The sequence below is a fragment of the Mustela nivalis genome (assembly GCF_964662115.1).
Source record: "Mustela nivalis genome assembly, chromosome: 4".
Lineage (NCBI taxonomy): Eukaryota > Metazoa > Chordata > Mammalia > Carnivora > Mustelidae > Mustela > Mustela nivalis.
The window spans coordinates 125,461,520-125,486,960 of NC_139023.1; the positions used below are offsets into that span (position 1 = coordinate 125,461,520).

The following is a 25,441-nucleotide window of genomic DNA, read 5'->3' on the forward strand; positions in this document are numbered from 1 at the left end:
CTGTTGAAACCAAATTATATAAATTTTGCATGAGAGCAGATTTAGTAGCACTAAAGTCATCAATCTATTCTGGAGAAATGAAGGGCTTTTAAGCAATCAATTCTCATTCTTGACATCAGTTTAAAGCTATAGATTATATCTTGAGCTCTTAGCATCCTAAAACTTCATTAATCTCTGTCTCAGAGGCAGGAAAGTCTTATTCATGGATTTATTTATAGTCACTATTTATGTTTCACACATTCACTTTGAATCCCACATCAAGAAGAGTGATTTGTGGAATTATTTTTGATTTTGTAATCTTTAATCTATGATAGATGTTCTACCTTAAGATGCAAAAATGGCTCTGCACCACACAGAATTTTAGATGAAGATTATGAGATTATACAGTTTAGAATAAAAATTTCCCTCCTGACCTAAATTGGAATGCAGAAGCCGTTGTGTGATACCAGAATGTAGGTTCTTAGTATTCTTGATTAAGCCATTAAAAAAAAACAAAACCAAAACTATGTACTAATCAAATATTCCTCCAATTTTTGCTTATGAAAGTCTTTTCATCTAACACTTTCATTGAACATGTCCTAAGGCGTTGTGTATTTTTATTTATTCAAAAATTTCTTTTTGAGGTTGGTGGATTGTATCAATGTCACTTTCTAGGTTGTGATATTGTACTGCATATAGTTATGCAAGATGTTATTACCCTTGAGGAAAATGAGGCAAAGGTATAGATGGTCTTTCTTACAAATGAACATCAATTTACAATGATCTCAAAATTAAAGTGCTAAAAAAGTTCTTACCCTACAAAAGTTGACTAGGAGATATTCTAGGCTATAGCTGAAATTCTTGATTTGACTATAATTATTTGTACAATTGTTTGTTCTGAACCAGAGGCAAGTTGCATTCCTTCTCTGAGCATACCTTCTCTAGGTAAGATGCAAATAATTTCTCAGTTATCGTACTGAATAAATGAGATGACATATATTAAGAACCCAGTACAATAGCAGATGTTCAAGAAATGGCGTGCACTGTTATTATTTATTTAGGTAAGCTGCTTTTTATTTTCCAGCTTAATACAAACTTCCAGTTAAAATACAAGATTAGCTGTGTTGCCAAGTCAAATGATTGAATCCTTACGTAAGCTAAATTGCATCTTTCCCCAAACTTGTAATACAAAGTTGTGAAAACCAAATGCAAAGGCACCACAGCAGCAAGTCCAAGATCTTACCAAAAGACTATATGTCCTTTTAAAGAGTCAAGATTCTTAAATTGCTCCATGACATGGAATTATGCCCTGCCATCATGCCAAATAAAGACTGTGGCAAACCACAGGAAACAGTGAAGCCCTTTTATGTAATCAGAAATCCTACTGGAAGAGAAAACATAAACTGTGGATAAATGAAAAGCATCGTCCCCACATTTGGGAAAGTCACTTAAATATGCAGTAGGAATAAACACCTTCCCATTCAGTGTTATTATAACGACCAACTTCAGTCCAATGTGCCCCTCTCACCATGTAGTCACAAAATATTAAACCTTTTGGGAGTTCCAAAAGATGATGAAGCAGCCTGTCAACATGAAATTTGGAGAGAACTCAGGACCCTGCAAAACTCAGGATCCCCTGTCTTTAAAACAAAGCACTGTATGCCTGGGTGGATTCGTGAGTTCCTTTTTATCATTTTTATCAGTAATGGGACAAGAATGCCACAAAGCATCACTCATCATATTCCAAAAAGAAAGGAAAATATGTGTGTCAGAATATTGAGACAGCTTCTGAAGCATCTGACCCAAAGGATGTGTCATATATGTTAATACCACTTCTCTCAGGTAAGGGAAGTCAAGTTTTGGCATGCAGCGTCTCTCGAACAATTCACTGTCTTTCACATGTCTTTTCCTAAAACAACTAATTACAGTTCATGCTATTTCATTAACTTACACCCGGCAGAAAAGTGCCTTTTTTTTTTTTTTTTTTTAACCCTATCAGAATGTTATTTCTCCTCTCTAGCAGTGCTATGAAATTTAAAAGCACAATTTCAGAGGAGGCATTAGACACTGCCTAGGCTGCCTGGGAGCTATCCACACTTATTTCCAATTCCTTTCTCAGATTTTATTTTAGAGTCCTAGGTAATTGTCACATCTTGCTTTTTCCTGTTATTCCTCCATAGGTGGTGGTGGGGGCCAGGGGCGGAGGGGGTAGTTTCACATAAACCTTGGCTTTCTGAAGCAAACCTGCTTTGGAAGTATTTAAGATAATTCATAGAGTCCTTCAAGGCAACAGATGACAGCGTTAATCCTTCTCCTGAGTAACTACTTGCCGTGGAGAAACACAAGGAAAGGTACCAGGCAGGTATTTCTACACCAGCTCTTATTCACCTAAACAAAAGCTGGTTTGATTTAACTGGACTGGAAACACCTAGGCAGAGACAAGACCTCTGCCCTGGGGCACTGACACAAAGATGTCCTGATTCCGGAATTTCCCGAGGGAGGCCTCAGTTCACTGGGGCCTTCAGCAGCCTACAGGCATCACCCTGCCAACAGCTGTGACGGAGCATTCCCCTTGTATGTTAGCCCTCAAGATGTGTGTTTCCTTTTCCATTCATTTTAAGGACTATCGAATTCTTACTCTATTTCAGTCACTGTGCACAAACCGTCTGATTTCAAACTCAAAATGCCAAGGGTCGTCTATTCTTCACTGCACTAACGTTAAAGACATGCTTGATAGAAGACGTCCAATTAAGTCTTGTTTTCCTCATTAGGCTTATTTTCCAATTTTACTTTCTTATTTCTCTGTGTACACTTTAGCCTTCAAAGTTTCCTTAATAACACAACTCTGAAAAATTCTTTGGAGTCGAAAAGACTGAGAGGATACTCACAAGTAATTGTGTCATTTTTCAAGAGTGATGACATCTGACAGATAAGTGAAATATAATCAGCAAAATACTGACTCCATGTGCAATTTTACCTTTTTTAAAAAAATGTGTTTGCTTTGAGAGTAACTTTTAAAGGAACTACGTCTTGTTTGCATTTTAAAGGTAACTATGGGCAGAAAGTAAAATATAATCCTCAATATTTATGACTACTATCATTTATTTTAAAAAAAAGATAAATTCTAATATAGTTCACCAACTTCTCAAGGTGCTAAAGTATCCAAAACATCATAACCCAACAGAAATAATAATTGTGTTTTATTTTTTTCAAAATTTATTTATTTATTTTTGAGAGAGAGAGAGAGCACGCATGCGGGAGCGCACAAAAGGCGGAGCATACCAGAGGAAGTTGAGGGAGGGGCACATGGAGAGAGAATCTTAAGCAGGCTCCAAGCCCAAAGTGAAGCCTGACACAGGGCTCTATCTCATGACCCGGAGATCATGACCTGAGCCAAAACCAAGAGTTGGATGCTTAACCAACTGAGCCACCCAGGTGCCCCTATTTAGGTGTTTAAATAAGAAAGCAAAGATGGTGAGAGAAAACCCTACATTTGCTTTCCCTTCATCAGTGATCTTCCTACTGTATTTCCCAAATCAGCCCAGTGGTAGCCTGGCTTTACACAGAATTGGGAAAGCCCTACTTAATATCCTCACTTCTACATATGTGATATTCTCTGAGTTTTCATCTTAAAATGGTGATAACATTGCATTATGGGGATTAGAGGATATAAAAGCGCCCATCAAGCCTAGTACTTCTTTCAATATATGTTCATCATTCTCTTCTGCTTAATTCAACTATTTCCAAGTTGGTATCAAAGTACTCCCTTTCCAAAAAAATGTTTACAATACACTTCAGTTTCAAAATTTAACCTCTTAAAAACTATACTCATATACCTTTCAGTTTTGTCCTAAGAGGATGCAAAAATTGATGGTTATATTGTAAATAAAATCAGGTTCCTGTGATTTCAAAGTAATCTTAAATAAATAACAATTGTGTCATCTTAAAGAAAGGCGCAAAAATTTTAAAGTTCCAGTTTTAATGTTCAAAGCAGTCAAATACATTAATAACATTACTCAAATGGATAAATATATGAAGACTACTTACCAGGACAGAATTTTCTTAAAGGTAAGAATCATATGATTGGTTTTTTTATAACTAACATGTAAAATGTATGAACCAGGACTGGTATGTTAGTGTATACTCCTGGACATAATACTAATATTAAAACAGAGTTCAGGATATGTTAAATACCTAATCAATATCAAGTCTCATCTAGGCCTCCCTAACATTAAAAAAGGAAATGTGGACATCTGGGCTCTTTCCATAGTTTGGCTATTGTGGACACTGTTGCTATAAACATTCGGGTGCACGTGCCCCTTCAGATCACTACAGTTGCTGGAGGGGAAGGAGGTAGTAGGGATAGAGAGGCTGGGTGATGGATACTGGGGAGGGTATGTGCTATGATGAGTGCTGTGAATTATGTAAGACATGAATCACAAACGTGTATCCCTGAAACAGATAATACAGTATAGGTTAATAAAAAAAAATTTTTAAGGAAATGTGATAGCATAATCATGTAAAGCAACTACTACAAGAGTATATTTTATCTGGCATGGAAAGATAATGGCGTTGTTCCTTCAAGTCAATGACAGAGCATGGCACGTGGCATATACTATGCCTACAATATATTGTAAAGAGATTCCGAGTGTTTTGTTGATCAAATATAAACTTAGTGTTTGATAAGAACACTGCTATATGAACAGAGGGAATAAAAGGTGGTGATTTTAGCTCTGTTCTCTCCTAAAATGATTGATTCTGAAGGTATTTTTTTTTTTTTTAGATTTTTTATTTATTTTATTTGACAGATAAGAGATCACAAGTAGACAGAAAGGCAGGCAGAGAGAGCGGGAGGAGGAAGCAGGCTCCCTGCTGAGCAGAGAGCCCGCTGTGGGGCTCAATCCCAGGACCCTGAAATCATGAACTGAGCCGAAGGCAGAGGCTTTAACCCACTGAGCCACCCAGGCGCCCCTGAGGTATTTCTTTAAATGCATAATTCTTTAAGGCCAAAGAAAATCAGAAAGGAGTCAACAGTGATAAAATTTAAGAAACTGAAAGGTAGGTAGAGGTGCAGTCATTGAATCAGTGGGCCAAAATTTACCGGGGGACAGAATCAAGAAATGACCTGACTTTCATGAAAGAGCAACAAAAAAGCTCTGGGATCTGGTGGCAACAGGTACGTGTGGAAGTAGGAAGGACTATGGAACTAAAAACAGGAACACCGGTTGAAAATGATGACACTGTTTGACACTCCAAATCTGTTTCCCTGTAGTGGCAGAAGAAGGATTTATTCCCTGCTCAAATTTGCTTCCCGAACAGAATAAAATAGGGACTGGGGAACCGAATCAGAGTTGGGAGCAGTGATATTATTGTGAATAAGGGAGTATGGAGGGGGTTGAGGAAATGTCTGAGACTCTCAGTCTTAATCCACTGAGCTCTCATTTCAGAGAACTGGCAGCCAGGATTATACCCTTAGAAAAGAAGGTTTGGGGAATCAGTGGGCTTTCAAGGAACTGACCATGCCATCTCACAATATAGCGAAGCCTGTAGTCAACAAACTCATCCATAGGCACAGAATGTCCAGTTAGTTTTTAAGTGGTCACCTAGAATTCTAGTCTTAGTGAGGTATCCATCTAGGGTTGAGGGTTAAATAAAGGAATTTTCAGTTATTTGAGCCCACAAAATTTTACCTCTGATGCTCCTTTTTCTCAGGAAATTCATGGGGGTTTTACATTCTTCCTAAACAGGAAGTGAACAAGAAAGAAAACAAGAGATCCTGAAAACAAGGGATCTAATCTGGGAAAATGGCAAAGGGAATACTCAGGATAATGATGGGGTGGGGATGGGCGTGGGGGAGACCCCCCCATTCAGGATGACAGCTGCGTGGCAGGTCTAAATGGTAATCAGTCTAAATTGAAGTAGACCAGATTGTTTCAGCAGAGATTTCTTTTGATCGATAAAATTATAAGAAAACACTAATGTGTCTGGCTGTTTCTGAGGGAGATTTACACAATTAGAGGCACAGTTTGGGGTTGAATGAGTGATAAATACATAGAAAGCTAAGCAAACCAAAAAAATAACACAACTCTAGGGAAAATGAAGTAGAATAAGGCAGGAAAGGAAACACAGTCCTATTATAGTTCATGGCCCAGCTGTGAACCATGATCCCATGGTCACCACAATGTACACAATGGATTTGGATCTTGATAGAATCAGGATACACTAGAGGAGGCAATGATGGGATGTGTCTGCACATGTGGTAAACGCAGGAGAGTGGAAGAAAGTGAACACCTCACCCTCCAGAGAATGAAGTCAATGATGATCATAGATCATTCTTAAAGCCAAAAAATGAAGAAGCGACAACAAAATCATGTTACAGGAAGGTAGAAAGCTCAATTCTAAAAGAACCGGTTAAAAGAACTGGAAGCACTTGCCTCCAAGGTACAGGAAAATAGTTTGCAGAGGAAAGTGGGGGCAACTGCTATTTTTGTAACAAGCCTCAGAGAAATATTTGTGTCTTAAAACTATGTGTAGCTGTAATGCAGACAAAAATTAAAATGACATGTGAAAAACGTATATGAGGAGATTGAAAGGAGATTTCTTGATGATTGGGACGATCTTATTTTACTAATAATAGTGCCTTACACTGCAGAACAAATGAAGATCTAGTCTAGAACTGTGTCTCAGTGCTGGAGCTATGCCCTATGTGAATTATCAGACAAGCTCATTGTTGAACTAGAAAAGAAGGCAGAGTGTCATTTATTCTGGTAAGAGATACTGGCAGTTGACAGAATGGATAAGCTTCAATACATAGCTTAGAAAAGTCAATACAATAAATGCAAGTATTACCAAATTGAAATCTAGCCATCTAATTCTATGAGAAAGGTCCACTTTTTTTTTGCAATCCTGTAAAAAACAACAACAAAAAAGCCACCAAAAAAACCAGAGAACACATGGGTAGATTAGTAAGAAAATATTCATGCAGAATTTCCAATCTACTCCTCCAAAATATTCATGTTTGTTTGAAAATGAAAAGTACCTCCCCAACATCTTGTAATAAAACCTTTGCATCTGCTTAGTTTATAGTCTACAGCAATTTCTCACCACAAATTCAACGTGAGAACATCTTGTATCAGAATCTCCAAGCATGTTTGATGAAAATGCAGATAACTGGGCACTATTCCAGATAAAGAAAATCGTAATCTCTGACATCTGATAATATTGTTTTTAATAAACTCTTCAGGGATTTTTAATAATATATTTGATATCAAACCTATACTAAGCCTCTCCCAGGGTTTTTGTTTGTTTGACCATTTGTTTTTTCCTTTAATCTGAGAGTTATAATATCCCTCTGCTTCCACCAATTGCCTCTCTATCTTCAAATCGTTCCAAACCACTTATATTACACTTACTCATGTAGTGTATTTATATAGGTATATAGGGTGTGTGTGTGTGTGTGTGTGTTACATTTTTCCCCCTCAAAACAAGGTAAGTTCTCAGAGACCTAGGGCAATGCCATATACATTTTTTAATTTTCTCACAACAAAATATCTCCTCAAATAATTCTTCAATGCCTATTGAAAGACTTAACAGGAAAATATAAGAGGATACTGAGGACAAAGCATTTATTTTATCATTTTCAGTTGCAACAAACTTCTAGAGAATAATTCCACAGGTTTGGGGCCATATTAACTCTAAGCTTTTAAGTCTTTGTGGCTTTAGATATAAACAGGAGTCCATCAAACTTCAAGCTTTCCTAAATTCTTATTTATAACCCTTTGTATTTCAACTCAGTTGTCTGTCTGTCGTCTACCATTCCTGCAGTAGCACCAACTGCCTTTTCCTTTCTAACTACAAATCACACCATCTGTGAAATTCTTTCTAAGGTAGCTAGGAATTAACTGAAACAAAAAGAGTCAGTAGAAATGGAAGAGAGACCATGATCTTCATCTTCACATGAAAGAGAGCACTGTGTCCATGGGGTAGAAATTGTTAGAAAAATACATTAAACAGCTCTTAGCCAAGGAAAAGCTTAGTCTCTGTAGCAATTGTGTAATTTCTTTGATGTAATAAAATACTGTCATCTCTAGACTCCTTGCTTAAATATACAGTTACATTGTATATTTTAATAAAAACCTAATCACTCAAAAAGTGTTTCAGACGATGGTATAGACATGAAGTACTTGAAATAACTTCTTTCATTCTCTAAATACTACAAAAAATTCAAAGAACAATTTTTTTCTCTTAATTCTCTCTTAAGGTAAATAAAAATTTAGTTTAAAGGTTTACAACCTAAATTTTTCACTCATTAAAACTGGTTTAATACAATATAGGAATGCAGTACAATTTGTTATGAAGATCTGCAATTTTTAAAAAATCTTGACAGTCTAACACTGAATTTGCTTCTTATGGAGCTATGGAGTTGGGGTTATGATACTACTCTAAGGGTTTTTATTCCAGGTATGCTGCTTTATTTTTCCTCTAAGAAAATGAACTTGATACCTTGTTTGAGAGTTACTTAGAATTTTTCTTAACCTGAACATAAAAGCAAATTTGGCCTTCAGTTAAGACTTTTCCTTACATGATATTAACAGTGAAATAACCTACTGGCACATGCCAGAAGGGACTGAAAAAATAGCCCCCTCCTCCTTTCTCCCTCCAACTTCAATATTCACTGAGCTGCTTTGTTCTCTGTATCCTGCATAATTAATAACTACTTTGGCAATCAGTCATGCATTCCTTAATGGCACCTCAGGCATCAAGTGTCCTTCTAAGCCTTCCCCACAGAAACCATACACCATTCTATAGTGCATACTGGCCAGGCACTGACTTAACTCTGGACAAGTCATTTACAAAATCACTATTAAGGAAAACCCATAGTTGGGATTATAAAGTGGCTACAATACTTGTATGCCATTCTCTAGCATTATTTAATCTCTGGGTATAAGTTTACAAAAAGGAATTAAAAAAAAATGTGAGTCCAAACAACTGTTGCTAACCAGTGAAAAAAAGAAAATAGCAAAGGACAGGAAAAATTGAAAAGCAACTTAAAAGATGAGTTTCACGGGTTGCTGTGAGTTAAAAGAGCCTTCAGTTCATTCATCACCCCACACTCTCCTCTTTTCAGACAATAAAGGCAAGAAGATAAAAATATATGGAGTCAATTAGTATAGTAGCTTTAACATGTACTTCTCTTAATCTAAACTGATCCATTTATTACATGAAAAATGCAAATAAATGAATTGCTGAAAATATTGTGTTATTACTTCTGGTCCAAAGCTTAGATTAAAACTCCTGAAAAAACAGTATATTCAACAACAGTGTTTTAAAAGAAATCAATGGTGTTTTAATCATTCTTCAAAATTTTAACCAGATTGGAGAGAGAGAAAAAAATCCCTACATCTCATAACCATTTTAAAACTTATATATTACAAACAAAATATACTCAAGAGGAAATAGTTCTATATGCAAAGAATAAAACCACTAAAAATATTCATATTTGGATTTGTATCTTTTATTTAAAAATAAGCAATTTTTGAAGTAATTGATTAAAATATGCAATATTTTATATTAAGACTTATTATTATTATTTTTTTACAAATAAACTTTTAATAAGGTCTTTTGATGTTAGCAGAAAAGGTGCCATTTTTCAGCTTTGTAGATTTTTTAACATTTTAAAATAATGGTGCTTACACTATAGTACACAGAGTAAAACATACATAATCTATTATAAATTACTCTAAAATTAAACAAGAAATTTTCTTTGTAAGAGATCCGAAATGTGTGCTGGGCTCTCAATGTGTGTGGCCTCCAAACAGAAACAAGCTTGCACTGTTTTATTTCAGTTTTGCTTCATTTCTTCCCAAACAATCTCTCACTGCTAATCTACCAGCACCCCCCCTTTTTTTAAGCATGAAGGAAAAAAAAAATCAAAGACATTATTAACTCCTTATGCACAATCATAAAAGCTGCATATATATTGTTTGGCTTCAATTTACATGGACTTATTTTTCTTTCTTTATTAATGGGGCATAATTGGAGAGTCTATTATTTCCATAAATGATTCTTGAAAATAACATTGAAATGCTACATTTTAAACTTATACAGTGAATCCAGTATTTTTTTTTTTTAAAGCTATAAACAACTAGCTACAATTTCAGGTAAACATCTTATGCTAAAGATTTTTCTAAAGTAAAACTCAGCCTATAATATCAACTTAAAATAGTAAAGTGCAAAGATAAATTTTATTTATGTTTTACTCTAAGGTATCTAGGAATCAAGAAAATGACACTGAAATCTTAATACAAAAAAAAAACAGGGTAACTACATCTAAAAGAATACAAAAAATCTTTATTAAATCAACATCACTTTATTCAAAGTAAATAATCTCTTGTTTTACCTATATGCGCTCTCATTCATTAGTCTGGGGAAAAGAGTGGGTAAATCATCTGACAAAAGTGAACTTGGTTTTTAATGACAACATGTGTATGGCAACACCGTTTCTGAAAATTTTAAAAGTACTACTGCTAAGATACACACTGTCTAAGATTGGTATAGAATCAACCAACCTTAAAGGTTGGCTAGAATCAGACATATCCATTCATGGTTCCAAAGAAGGCTGCAGAGTGATCCCCCTTACTTGTAAACTATAAAGAATATTAAAATAGAATTTCTCCATAATTGTCCCAGGGAAAAAATGGATTAAACTCAAAGTTTCTGGTTTTTGAATAGATGCAAAATATGAAGTTAATTATAAAAAGCAGAAAGTATGATTATACACAGTAATGGTTATAATGTCGTTAAGTACGCACCAATGTCTTTACTCCAAATGTTCCGCTCCCCACCAGAAAGCGAGAGAGACAGAGAGAAGAGAGGGAGAGACCAGTTTTACCATATCATGACTTGGAGAATACCTGCTGTCATTACTGCAGTTCACCAGTGCTCTAGGTTATGAATCAGCAACATTACACAGCAGTAACAAGGGGAACAGAGTCAATGAAAGTCAGGGCAGCTCCACATTTAGACAACTCTGAGGGGAACTGGCTGAACTTCCATGAGGTACTAGTGAGCAGCTGTAATGTATCTGGCATTGTGCTAGGCGCTCAGCAGCAAACCTCAATTCCGCAAGTTAATAGTCCATTAAGGACTTGGGATTCGCATCATTGCATCATTTGTATCATGACAGAATAAAGAAACCAATGTGGCCAGTGGTCCCTAAAAGTCTTTTTGCTGTGGCAGGTTGCATTCAATTAGACCAATGCCTCTGGGAAGCTGGGTGTGCTAATTATGAAGTTAATCCTGGGGGAGTGGGGAATCAGAGATGATCCACGGGTTGGAGGGCACATGCCCTTGAGCAAATGCCAGAAGAACTTTTAAGTCTCTTCTTGAAAAGGCAAACTTTCTTCCCTTGGGCTTTCATTCATTGATACACAGATAAGGTTGATGGATTGTTGCCCTGTTAGTAATAACGTTGTGGGGAGGAGAGGCATGGAGAGAGGGATGTCATTTAGCAATACACAATAATAATTCAAAACATTCTGGAAGGCTTAACAGCAAAACCACTTGTTAAATTTTCACTAACTAAATCTCAGTTTTCTACAGGAATCATGGACAGTAGGAGGGTGGCTGTGTGGGAGAGAGGGAAACATGGAACCAAGACAAAGGAGAGGTGAAGAAAAGGCAGATAAATTGCCAAAATAAATTTAACAGAACCGAAGCTTATGAGATTACAAAAATCATGTATCTATAATCACCCTGGAGAACATTCTGGCAAAATTAAGATCACCAAATCACACCTTATTAGGCAATGCAGGACTATGCTGTCACGTTATCTTGTTTCTTGCAGACCAATGGCTGCTGTTTTTTTCTAAGCATGAGACAAATTAAAAAAATATATTTCCTATGTCGTATCTCTACATATCTCCATTTTCTGCAGCCTATCACGAGTCAACTTGGGTACCACACAAAACGTGGCACCGTAGATGCCGGGAGAATGTCAATTCACAGACTACCAAAAACCACATTTGCAATTTTATCAAAGGATTACAGCAACTATTGAAAAATGCACTGAATTTAATTTTAATGATGTAACCGGTGATACAGCTTTCTTCTAAAGTCTCTCAGAAGCAGTTTCTGATCTTAATCACAATAAATCTCCAGAAGCAGGTCAAACCACGTGGCAGAGCCTTTTTGAGTCAAGAGGATGGGTAATACTTACTGCAGATCCTTATGATGCTTTATCTCATTTCAAGGCTCAGGAACCTGCTTTATGCTCAGTGATAAAAATACCAGGTGTCAGCGAATCATCTGTTAGTTAAGCTGGAGTGAGTGAGCGGTATGATCAACTCAGCATTCAAGTACTTATTAAGAGCCTGTAATGTACCCAGAACTGAGTACAACACTATAAATTTCCTTTACATTTATCTTTACATAAGATACGGATTTATTTAATTCGCACAGCTCCTGGGTTATCCAACTAACTAACCCATGCAGTCATAAAATGAGGAAAAGACAACCCTTGGTGTCGACATATGTACATATATTTTAGCTTAATATATGTATTAATCTGTAGCATGAGATAGCGAATTGCTAGCTATACACATCTAAATTAATACAATGTGAAAAGAACAGTTTATTTAACATATAAATATCTTCTCAGCTTCAAATTTATTTTTGTCACACGTTTGGGATAAATACCCTTTATTTTATGTATTATTTTAAACATTTGTATCTATTTTTTCATCATACCCAGAATACTGAAAACCCATTTACTATTTTTCTCATATTGCTTACAGTAATTCTGAAGTATTCATACAAATACGAAGATGCCACCTAGTATGCTTTTTAAATATGATCAATAATATCACCATTTAAAATAACATTGAAAATAAGATCTTCAATGATTTTGACAGAAGGTTTAGCAAACCAGCAGGCACATTGGCAACACAACAGGGTGTGGGTTACATGCATTAAAACCTGTGCTTTTTCTGGGTATAAGAACAGATGCACACAGCAAACTAGCAATTCATGAAGCCAATTAGGAAATATGGAATCAATATTAAAATTTGTATATTATATTCATATTGTAACGTTAAGGTGAAGTTTCCTTTTTTGGTTGTTCAGTATGCCCCGGGCATGAAATAAAGGGTACAAGCAATCAGGATATAACTAACATTATAGTAATAATTATAATTAGGCAAAGTAGATTTCCTAAATTCCCGTGATAATTTCAAAACATCTTTTTTGAAACAAAAGAGCCAGAAATATTATTTAAGCAGGGTAAGTAGAAAAATGGAGATAACTACTTCTTAAGATGTATTTTACTCTAACATTGGTAACATTAAAAAGAATAGTGAATTTATCTTTCTCAATAAAAAGAAAAAGGTTATGCACATATTCATAAACAACACATTAAAAAAATATTTTTCGGAAGGTTCAGGTAAGGAAGGATGCCAACCTTAACTGGAGGGGAACAGTAAGACAGCAAATTAAGAACATGAACTTCTAACACAATTACAGACATGAATCTAGCTAAAATGGCATTAATGTCAAATCGTGCTGGCTTTCTAGTTCTGCAATGTATTTATTCCAAATATACAGGTGAATTTGAAAATTAGAACCATTACAATCCCGTGTTAAGCTTCAAAGTTTCCATCTTTAAAGTGAGAGTAACAGGTAGCAAAATGCAAAGGAATATCATATAAGAAAGGTCTCCAGAAAAGCTAGAAAAATAAAATCGTATTTTATCATTTAATATGATTCAAACTTGAAATTCAGGAAGACATTATACTGTCCAAATTTTGATGGTGATCTAAATGCTATGAGTAATAAATACACAGATTTTCCCTTTTTTTTTTTTCAGGAGAAAATGTTACCCACATATGTAACTTCCCATAAATACCGAAATATCAGTGAGCTGCGGAGGAATGGATATGATGCAATCTCCTAAATGTTGTAAAAAACAAGTTATCTCATTGCACTGAAAAAGGTATTTCACCGGACTAATGATCTATATTAAGGAATTCAAGTTATTTGTGATACCACAGTGATGTTTATGGATAGGAAAAAATCAAGTGAAGGAAAGGTCTTTGTTTTTGGTTTTTCCTGATTCTTTTTAAAATAAGTACACAGAACAGTAACTCAATTATATAAGGAAATCTCTAAGTGATACTTACTGGCACAACAATGTTGTAGTGGATGCAGAACCCGGGTTCAGAAGGAAAATATTCATCAGATACAAATCTTATCCTGATTTGATTTCCTTTAGAAATCTGTTTTCCTGGCACAGTTCCAGAACCACACCAGCGCCCTAATATAGTTCCATCACTGGGTTCTTCAACTTCTACAAAGTCATACCTGCAAGACACAAAGACAAAAGAGACATAAAGTCCTATGATCTGCTACTGTAGCAATTCAAAGTCCACGATCATGGATCCGATGAATCTATCTATGGACCAGAGCCAGGGGTCCATTCCAAATTTAACTAGGTAAATATAATAAAATAGTCCAAAGAAGAGATACAACTGAAAATGCATTCTCTGTTAAAGGAAAATGAGTCTTCTACTCTAAGCCTTCCATAAAACTGTTAATGAACTTCAAATTCACTGAACAGCCATCTCAACACTTGAATATTCCGGATGCAGCAACCATAGCTGACAGTTTGTGAATTATTCCATTTAATTTCCATATGGATATGACAGTTTTATTCTAATCTTAATTGCTATTATCACTGCCCATTACTTTCTGACAGTAACGCTTTCACCCTAGGCAGACTCCCTGGCTCCCTTTCCTGATCTGCCGCAAGCTTTTCTAGAGCCACATCCTTACACATACATCCTTCAAATCTTGCTTTGTACCAGTCTGCCTCTGTGAGACCTTTCTGCTGTTCTCAGCTCATCGCCATCTTTCTGTTTGTGATAAACACTTATTTTCAATATTCACTATATATGAAAGTGATCCCTTTTCTATTCTTTTTTTTTAAGATTTTATTTATTTGAGAGAAAGAGGGAGAGTGAGCAAGAGAGAAAGAAAGGGAGCAAGAGAGAGCACATTCAAGTGGGAGGAGAGGCAATGGGAAAGGAAGGAATAGATGCTCCACTGAGCAGGGAGTGGGACATGGGACTTGATCCCAGGACCACGAGACTATGACCTGAGCTGAAAGCAGATACTTAACCAACTGAGCCACTCAGGCGCCCCCAACATGTGATCCATTTTCTTAGTCTCTTAAATCCTTGAAGAAAAGAATTGATTTTTATATTCTTTGAGTTCACACTACACTACACACAGTATCTTAAACATAAGGAATAAATAATATTTTGTCAGCAAATGTTAATTTTGGTTCGGAAGGCTTCAGTCAGTGGTACTCCTGAAGAGCAGTATTGTCTCTTAAGAAAACGTTTCAGAAGTGACCTGTAGAGGCATTCTCAGCTATACTGAAGTTAGGAGTGAGGTGGGCACTACGACATGCAATAGGCAAGGTCCAGGGATTTCAACGATAGGAAGTCCAACAACAATGGGAAGTCTAAGAAGTCTGTCTCTGCCCCATGTTCTCTGAGCTTTCCAAACAGTTCACTAGACATTCATATGGAAAAATTTTTGATATTGCTCATTGAGTTTGGAAACTAATAATTATCTCACATACAAACAAATATGTTTTGCAGTTTTAGTTAAAACCAGATTTTCCAGAAATTAAGCTACTGAGTAAGTTGAGGAAAGTTTCCATGTTTCAAACTTTACCAAGAACTACTATTTGCAAAAACATATCATGAACAGGAACACTGCTTATACTATCTGTACAATCAAAACAGTTAAACATATACATATTCACCTGTACTTATAATGGTCATATTCACAATGAGTCTACTTAAAAGATGCAAGCATCTGACCACTTTTGTTTTCCTAGTGTAACTGTGCATGTGTCCTTATGTATTTAAATCCACTATTTTCATAGAACTTACTTTGCAATTTCTGGTTTCTATAGCACATATGCCATTGTATTTTTATTTTAAACAACTGTGCACATAAATAGATGATTCTTCCATAAACTTATTTCAGAAAACTAAATAGGATACTGCAAAACTTTTCTTAAAAGGTAGGTAGGTCTGATATGGTTGAAATCACCAATGGATTCTTCCAAAAATCTAAATTCAGCAGATGTTAGACAACTAAAAATAATACATTTTATGCAGTATTGAATTTACAGAAAAAAACTGGTGAAAATTATATACAAAGTATCTAACAGGCCAATTTCTGCTTATTCATCTTCATCCTGAAGAAGTACCCAGAACTGTCTTATGACTTGTAACTTAACTTGTCTCAGCCTCATTTTCCTTGGTCTTACATTGACGACAAAGCTACTTAGCTCACAGGGATGTCTTAAGACAGCACACCTGTGTCGTACCTGAAACAGGGCTGGCACACAGCTGCCGTTCAATAAAGCTGTCCTTCTTCTCCAACCGGCATCCCTTGTTCCCACCTTCACATGAACTTTTAATATAACCTTTGGAGTTCTAAAACAATAAATAAAACTCAAATACAAAGATCAGACTATCTGCTCTACGTGATGAGTCTGGGGTCATCAATGACTAATGTGTAAGTCAACCAATATCACCATTTTAGGAGTTCGGTGTATGGGTGTGGTGGGACCGAACAGCGGCGTGCTCAGAGGTCAGAAGAGTTGGGTAGAACAGACCTAAGTAGTTCAGATATACTTGGTACAGAAGTGGACAGCTACCATGTGATAAGAAAGGATAATTTTTACATCAAGACTGTTTACATGTGAAACAAAGCATTTATTCAGAGAGTATCTCTTTGTGCTTGGAGGTTTTTTGCCTAAACCTCTATAATGTAGGTTACCACCATTGTGAGCTCGAAGAAAGCCAGGTTTCAGACCTGCTCAATCATTCTGTAAGCATTTATGAAGCGCTGACTTGGTGCAAAGCTAGATTCTTAGGATACAAAGATGAAACTATAGCTTCTTTGGGCTCAGGGCCCATAAAACACTTTGGTAAGTGCTCCAATGAGAGTGCGTAGAAAATACTGTGGAATACTGGCAGAGTAGGAGTAATTCTACACAGTAAGATTAGGGTCAGCTTACAAAGGAACATTTGGTCTGTCAGTGGGTACTGAATGACCAGGGCTGAAAAGAGGGGAAATGGAAACGCACTGGAGTGAGAAGTACAATCTGTAAGATGCAGAAAGAGGGGGCCAGGCATGGTGGGCGGTGAGTGGAGGGCAGGAAACAAAGAAGCAAATGAAGATCAAGCTGGAAAAATAGGTGTAGGTGGGAAGGCCTGGGTACTTCAGAGTCAGATGTTGGAATATTTTGTAGGCCAATGATGCAAACAGGTCAGTGCAGTTTTAATAATGTTTTAATATGTTTCTTTCCAAAATTTATATCAACATTCCAAAAAGTGGAATTTCACAGGAAAGTCTGAATTTCTGGTTTGTTGTTGTTATTGCTGTTGTTTTTTAATTTTTTTTAATTAAATTTAAAGATCTGGTAATGCTAAATATCATTAGCTAAATATCATTAGCAGTATGACTGCTCAGATCTCCGGAATTGGTGTCACCTCCAGGAGAGGTGGCATCTTCCATTTCCTGCCTTATCCCTAACATCTATGTGCCAGGAACACAATAAGAGCAGTATTGCTACCTGGTGAATGAAGGAATGAACACTGAACCTTCATTCCTTCATAGCAGCTGAGGTTGGGACCAGGCGGAAATAGCTTTGGATGGGACATGTTCTAAGTTTTTAAAGATGTCCATTTACGTTCTATGCTGCCGCTACTGCTGCTGCTGCTGCTGCTGCTGCTGCTGCTGCTGCTGCTGTTTTAAAGCCCAGATCAATCATCACCTACTTGCAGTACCCGCCCATGGAGGCATCTGAGTGTGCCTCCCTTAGAGAGGATGGCTGTGGAGGTTTCCGTGAGGGAGTAACACGGGCAGAGAACAGAATCTTCACGTATCTGAAGGATGTCGGGAAACAAGGACATTACAAATGGGGGTAGAAAGAAGAGCGCCTGTAACAAAAACATCCTGAAAAGGAGCAGTTGGGGGGGATGTGAGGGAAGCCTCTGTGACTGACGCCGCAGAACAGAGCGAAGAGGGAAGGGAAATATCCACCAGAAGCAGAGGTGGTGGACAGCGCCCCGAGTGCCAGATACCAAAGAAAGCTCAAAGACGACGGAAACTGAAAGCCACCCCCCTCCGGTTTGGCAGTTCAGTCATGTCAGCAAACTGGTTGGACGGAACACAAAGCGTCAAAAATTTACTTCAGTCCATTTTCAAAATAACTACTATCTTTCTAATAGAAGCATCTTAAGAGAAAAAGACCATATGCAAGAGAACTACACAAATTCACATTAAGTATTTTTACTATTATATACTTTTTTATTTATTAAGAAATAAACATTGTTATGTATGTATCTGATTGGAAGCTCTTTAGAAGTATTTAAAGAGATTATATACACAAAACAGCTGGATTATAAATGCTAAGTTCTTAAGGAATAAGTAAGTCCTAACTTTGGCTCTATTTACATTCTGCTACAAAAATCACTGTCCTGCAAATAATAGTTAGAAGCACATTATTACATTTTTCATGAAGATTTTCTACCTAACTCGATGCCATTAAAAAAAAATCCACTAATCTTTATAACAATTTCTGGATTTGCAGTTAGACAGTTGGCAATTAATTCTTATACCTCATACAAGCCTGATGCACACATTTACCACAGTGCTTTAAAAAAATCTTTTTTTTTTTTTAACATTCCATGAAGGTTAAATGAAATGGACATCTAAAAAAGTACTGTGTTCTTGCCTATAAAACAGCAGAATCTAACATGTGCTACTAATTCTTTCACAGTGAACTTGTAAGATTTTTTTCAGAAGTGGGGTTCTATAACAATATAATTCTAAATTTCACTCATTTATTCCACCATCAATTTCAATGGTAATACTCAATGATGGTTTAGATGTCTGTGGAACTGAAAAGTATCAGTAACATCATTATTTACTGAAGCTTAGTTTTCCCTCTTCATCAAAACAGTAAATCCCCTTGCTAAAGGATATGGTTACAAAAACTGCATTTTTTAAAAACTTAAATTATATTTAAGATCATGTAAAATAGACACAGTAAAGATCTACCTGTACACTGTTCCCAAGCTTCACTGCTGCTATCTAATCAGCAAAATTAAAAAAAAACAAAACCAAAAATCACTGACACTTAATTTTCTATTTCCTTTAAATTGTTTGAGGATATATAGAATGTGGTTGGAAAAAAGCTCATGCGTTAAATCTAGTTGCCTTCCCTAATAATTTGAAGTTTCTCTTTTTTTCTGATAAAATGTTTGCAGATGGAATTCACTGTGGAAGTTGGTTGGTTTATATACCATAGCACTGCTCAAAACATCAAGAAGAGAGAAAACAATGAAGAAAGATGTCTGCAGGCCTCAGTCAAACGAAAGGGAGATGGTAAAACCAAGCAGCATTTGACACATAAAAGTGAAATCACAAAACATAATCTTCCTTACACACAAAAATCTATGCATGCCCAGGTGACTGTTCTGGAGACTTGGTAATCCCTATAATACACTCTCAGGTATTAATTTCCAACATGCACAACTGCTCACATCAGTGTTTAAAGGATTTACTAAACCTATTTTATGAGCCAATCAAACATCACTTTCTCACGGCAACATGATACAGAGCACACAGCGGTAAGTGGTTTATAATGATCACTCCCTTTCTCTAACAAACCCCTGGGGACCCACGGAGGATTTATGTTCTTTTATGTTGAACAAACAAGTCTGGTATTGTAGACAAAATTTTCATTCTCATGTGGGAATTTAAAAACTGTGAGGGTATGAGGACTGCTTTCTTACTCCCCAGAACTGTAAGGAGTATACCAGAGAAATAAATTCCCTGGTAAACATAATTGTCAGACAGCCAGCCTCCTTCAACAAAAATAAACCAGTCCAGCAAAATAGGTTGTTTCTAGTTCAAACTAATGAAAACTAAAGAAAACCGAACCTGACAGTAGTGTAAAACCCTGCCAACAAACAGACGTGGATCTTAAAAGACCCAGCTCTGCAGTGTCGCCTGGAGCCCTAGTTTGTTGGGAAAGGTAATAAAATTAGTAAGATGCCAATTATTCTGCAGTGCTTATTGAATTATACTTCAGTTTAGCAGAATACCACTCGTACACAGAATAGACGTTTTAGATTCTTATTTTTAAATTCTATTCCTGTAGATTTCCTATAAACAGCAAAATCTTCATATAAACTTTAAATATACACATATTGATATTAATAATAATTACATTTATCGGTTGCTTTTTATACTTTAACTCATTTAATCCTTAAAAAAAATCACAAAAAGTTGATACTGTGACTGTGCCCATTTTTCAGGTTATAAAATACAGAAAAACTAAGTTCTTGGCCAAGGTCACATAGCAGCTAAATGTAGAGCCAAGGCTTCCACATTGGCAGCTGAACTCTAGAACACAGGCTAACTTCAAAACCCTTAAGTTCTAAGCTGCACTGTGTAATATATTTTAAATAGATAGTTATATTTGCTTTATTTTGAGACCTAATTGTAGAAAATTTGTGTCTTTGTTCAAACTGGCTAAATGGCTTTATTCAATGGCTAAAGAAACAGTAAAGGTCATTCAAATACAACTGATCAGTCAACTTGGCAATTTTACTGATACTTGTTTAAATTAATTTGGTAATTCAGTAGTCCCCCTTATCTGCAAGGGGTATGTTCCAAGATCACCAATGGATGCCTGAAACTTCAAACAGTACCAAACCCCATATGTACTGTTTTTTCATACACATATGTACCTGTCACAAAGTTTAATTTATAAATTAGATACAGTAAGACATTAACAACTATAACTAATAATAAAATAGAACAATCGTGATCATATATACTAAAATAAAAGCTACGTGACTGTGGTCTTTTCCTCTCTCTCAAAATATCTCATTATACTGTACTCGCCAGTCTTGTGATAACGTGAGATGATAAAAAACCTATGAGATGAGATGAAGTGAGGTGAATGACGTAGGTACTGTGAAGTAGTGTTATTACTTGTTCTACTGACCTGATGATACAGCAGAAGGAGGATCATCTGTTTCCAGACCTCAGATTGCCCCAGTTAACCAAAACACTGGTTAAGGGGGGTACTAGTGTATTTACTTTTGGTTACTCTAAATTCTTTATTGATAGTTTTAAATCTCCATAGAAAATGTGTAAGTCAAACCACTAAGCATGCTTCAGAGGCTGACAACACACCGACGGAGTAATTTTCATGAAAATATGATAGTTCGGCCTATGAGAAACAGTTATTTGTACATGGTGGAATTGTATATGGTAGGAAATTAACAGATTAAATTTCTCTTGTTACCAAATAAAAGGTAGAAAAACTAAGCCAAACAAAGCATAGGGGGAAAACTAATGAAGACAGAGACTATAAGAGATATATTCAAAACCCAAATTAGAATTTAGAATTAAAACCAAAAGCTGGTTCTCAAAAACAAGAGACACACACAGGGGAGTAAGGAGAAGGGCAGAGACGGGGGAGGAGACAGAGAGAATATGATCAAGAATTTACAGAATTAGTAGTGAGAAAGAAGATATAATCACAGATGAAAAATGTATTCAAGATTTGTAAGTATGTTTTATGTAGCTTTATGCTAATGAACATGAAAAGCCAAATGAAATGGATTACTTACGAGGAAAATGTCAGTTATCAAAATGGACTGATGTAGAAAAAGTGAACTAATAGCTCTAGAAGAAACTGAAAAGATTATCAAACACTTGTCAATGAAAGATGAAAAGGTATGGGACTTATAGGAGAGTTCTATTTGACTATAAGGAGACATACAATTTCAATGTTATATATAGACGCACTTGTAAAAAAATGAAAATGGCAGATATTTACCTAAATTACTAATAAAATAAACTCACCTAAATTTTGTGGATACAGTTTATAATGCTATATTATATACTTTAAGGTTGCTAAGGGATTATATCTTAAATGGTCTCATCACACAAAAGAAACGGAATTATGTGTCCTGATGAAGATGTTAGCTAACTCCGTGGTTATATCTAAGAACTTGTAAAAAAATGAAAATGGCAGGTATTTACCTAAATTAATAACAAAATAAACTCACCTAAATTCTGTGGATACAGTTTATAATGCTATATTATATACTTTAAGGTTGCCAGGGGATTAGATCTTAAATGTTCTCATCACACAAAAGAAAAGGAATTGTGTCCTGATGAAGATGTTAGCTAACTCTGTGGTGGTAATCACATTGCAATATACAGGTGTAGCAAATCAACACATTGTACACCCTTAACTTACACAATATTATATTCCAGTTATACCTCAATCAAGCTGGAAAGTTAAATGAAACTTAAAATCTCTAATAAATGAAAAACTCGGTATTCATATTCTTTCAACTGGCAAAATCAAACATTAAAAATCATGACAATTTTACTTAAAAACTGAGGGAAACACAAAAATACCAAATAAAAGCTCATCATATATCATCCAATAGTCGATTAAAACATGGCATACTTCGTGACAAAATGTGGATTTAGTTCGTGAACATGAAGATGAAAGCAAAATTGACCTTTTAGAAGATTAAAGGAGAAAAACTGTAGGATCATATTAATAAATGCTGAAACAATGTAAAATAATCAACTAGTTAGATTAAAAACATGAGTAAAATGTGACTAGCAGGAAACTTTCAAATAACTTTCAAATAACTGAAAGTCTTACATTAAATAAAATTGAAATCACTCTATTTAAAGCTAGAATAAAGACACTGTTGGCCATTCTCACACTATTTTCAGGTGTTTGTTTGTTTGTTTGTTTGTTGAGGGGAGGGCGTATCTATTTAGCTATGAGAGAAAAGAAAACAAATGTCATAAAGAGAAGAGAAGAGGAAAATGATCCTTAGTTTGATACTAGATTCCCTTGAGGACAGACTACAGTAAGGTAAAGCACTGACACTGGAAAAGCTTGGAAATAACCACGTATGAGATGGAGTGGCTTAGAGTATGGTAAGGGAGGGAGAGCCGAAGAACGGTTATATGCTCTCTGTATTTTGAAGGTAAATTTGATATGAGTTGGTGTGGCGTATGGCTTTTAAAAACCATTCAGAACAGAAGAGATTTCAGTAAAGTGACTAAAAATAGGACCCATATACAAATATCACTAATTTTTCCTTATAACAGCAAATACCAGAAACTGCATAGGGGGAAATGTCTCTCACAGAATTATAACAACACATAGTAATAAATATGATAATAAATTATAAACACTATATGAGAAAATGTATATAATATACCAAAGGACAAAAAGATACAACTTTACTATAATGCTTAAGAAAAAAGACTTCTACAATATTTGTATAAAACAAAATCACCACAATACAGCAAACTTTATGTAGTACATGCTATGTACCAGATACTTTATAAATACTAACTCATTCAATCTTCCAACTCAACCCTCTCCATAGCTACCCATATTATACCCATATTATAAATGGGGAAACTCAGGTACAGAGAGATAATGCAACAGGGCCAAAGCCATTATAGCTAAGAGTAATGAATTGGAATAGGAACCTTGCTCCAGGCTTCAGAGCCTGTGTTTTTAACCATTATGCCTTACTGTCTCTACCCAGTTAAACAACACAGCAGAAACTTACCATTGGCTCAGTGTCAGTGTTCCTAATTCACTGTTAAGAACTCTGATTTTAAACTCTCCAGATCCTCTTCCTTAAAATGTGGAAACTACTCATTAACTCTCAAGACTGTTGTGAGTTTCAAATAAAAGAAAGTATATAAAGTGTTTACAAAAGTTCCTAACAGATAAGCTGCTCAATAAACGGTCTGTGTGTGTGTGTTCAGTAATTACTATCATTGCAGTCATACGTGCAAGCAATGGAAGACTCTACCGTGTGGAAGGACAGACCCCACAGCTCCTCATACAGTGCTAAGTTGCAAGGATCCCTACTTTCAATCATGGCAGACCCCAGAACCAGCTCTCCTTGCCATTCTTCCCCTGTGGAAGTAACATTCCTCACTCTAATCTGCCAAAATAATATAAGCTATTATTACTAACAGTTGCTCCTTTCATTGTAGTAGAAGAGACAGATTCATCTGTAGACTGAAAACACTGAACACTGATTTTTTTTGTCAGCATTTTATGCTCCATAAAATAAGCATAATAATAGTATCAATATTCTGACTGTTGGGAGGATTAAGTGCCATAACATATCAAAAGCACTCACCTGTTTGCTCAGAATCTTCTTCAAGACTGATCAGCCATTGAAATATATGGTTACTTATCCTCAATTATTACTCACAGGTAGTTATGCATTTTTACAGAAACATCACTTCCGATCTGTGTACTACTACTGAAATAATGACAAGATTTAGGTGGCTAATCCATAATTCAGAGACTGCTCCCAAAGCAAAGTAAAATATTCATGTTCTTCTCTACCCGGAAGACTACTTCTAGTACTCTTTATTACACTCCTGTAATTAGTTAAAAAAAAAAAAAAGAAATCTCATTAACATTCAGGACTGCCTACTACGATGTTCTAATGTGTGTGAGGCTGTTTATTAAACACACGTTGAGTGAATCACTACTAAATGAGTAATAATTCAGGAAGAGTTCATACGAATGATCAATAATATACCTTTATTCCATGTGTCAACAACTGAACCACTTAGTATTGAAAGAAAATTGAGAAACTGAATTTAAGAAATAAAATTAATATTCTATCTGGACTAAAGCCAAATTTTTCTTTGATGGACTATCATCTCATTTTCCTTTCTACTTTCAATAAATAGGGCAAGAATAAAGGGAGAGTGGGCTGGTAGAGGTAGGTAGAAATAGGAAAAAAAAAAAAAAAGTAGGACCTCCTCCAAAGCATCCAAGTGAGCTTAGAATATTTAGGAATATTGAAATAGGAATATTTAGGAATATTAAAATCTCTAACACTTAGAAAATGACTTTAAGGGCGTCAAAATTTAAGATAAGAAGGAAGGGGGGCGCCTGGGTGGCTCAGTGGGTTAAGCCTCTGCCTTCGGCTCGGGTCATGATCTCAGGATCCTGGGATCAAGCCCCGCATCAGGCTCTCTGCTCAGCAGAGAGCCTGCTTCCTCCTCTCTCCTCCTGCTTCCTCCTCTCTCTCTGCTTGCCTCTCTGCCTACTTGTGATCTCTCTCTCTCTGTCAAATAAATAAATAAAATATTTAAAAAAAAAAAAAAAGATAAGAAGGAAGGAAGGGCTATGAATATCCTCTCTCATCTACCTAACACCTCGACAGTTCCAGGCACTGTTTCCATAAGTAACCACTACCAAAAGGCACCTACATGCCCCTTCTGCATGTTCTTTGAATAGATGAATTTCATTGCCTAAATGTATTTATAAAAGGCCATGACA

The 25,441-nt window shown here is 35.8% G+C and overlaps 1 protein-coding gene across 5 annotated transcripts in view; it reads right to left on the reverse strand.

Moving 5' to 3' along the window:
• The window catches only part of PDGFC (platelet derived growth factor C), a 201,962-nt gene that overhangs the window by 40,086 nt on the left and 136,435 nt on the right, over window positions 1-25,441 (reverse strand). For all 5 annotated transcript variants that reach the window (XM_082727761.1, XM_082727763.1, XM_082727765.1 and 2 more), the window contains one exon: window positions 14,154-14,334. In XM_082727761.1, the coding sequence (XP_082583887.1) occupies window positions 14,154-14,334 (181 nt within the window). The remainder of the gene's footprint in view (window positions 1-14,153; window positions 14,335-25,441) is intronic.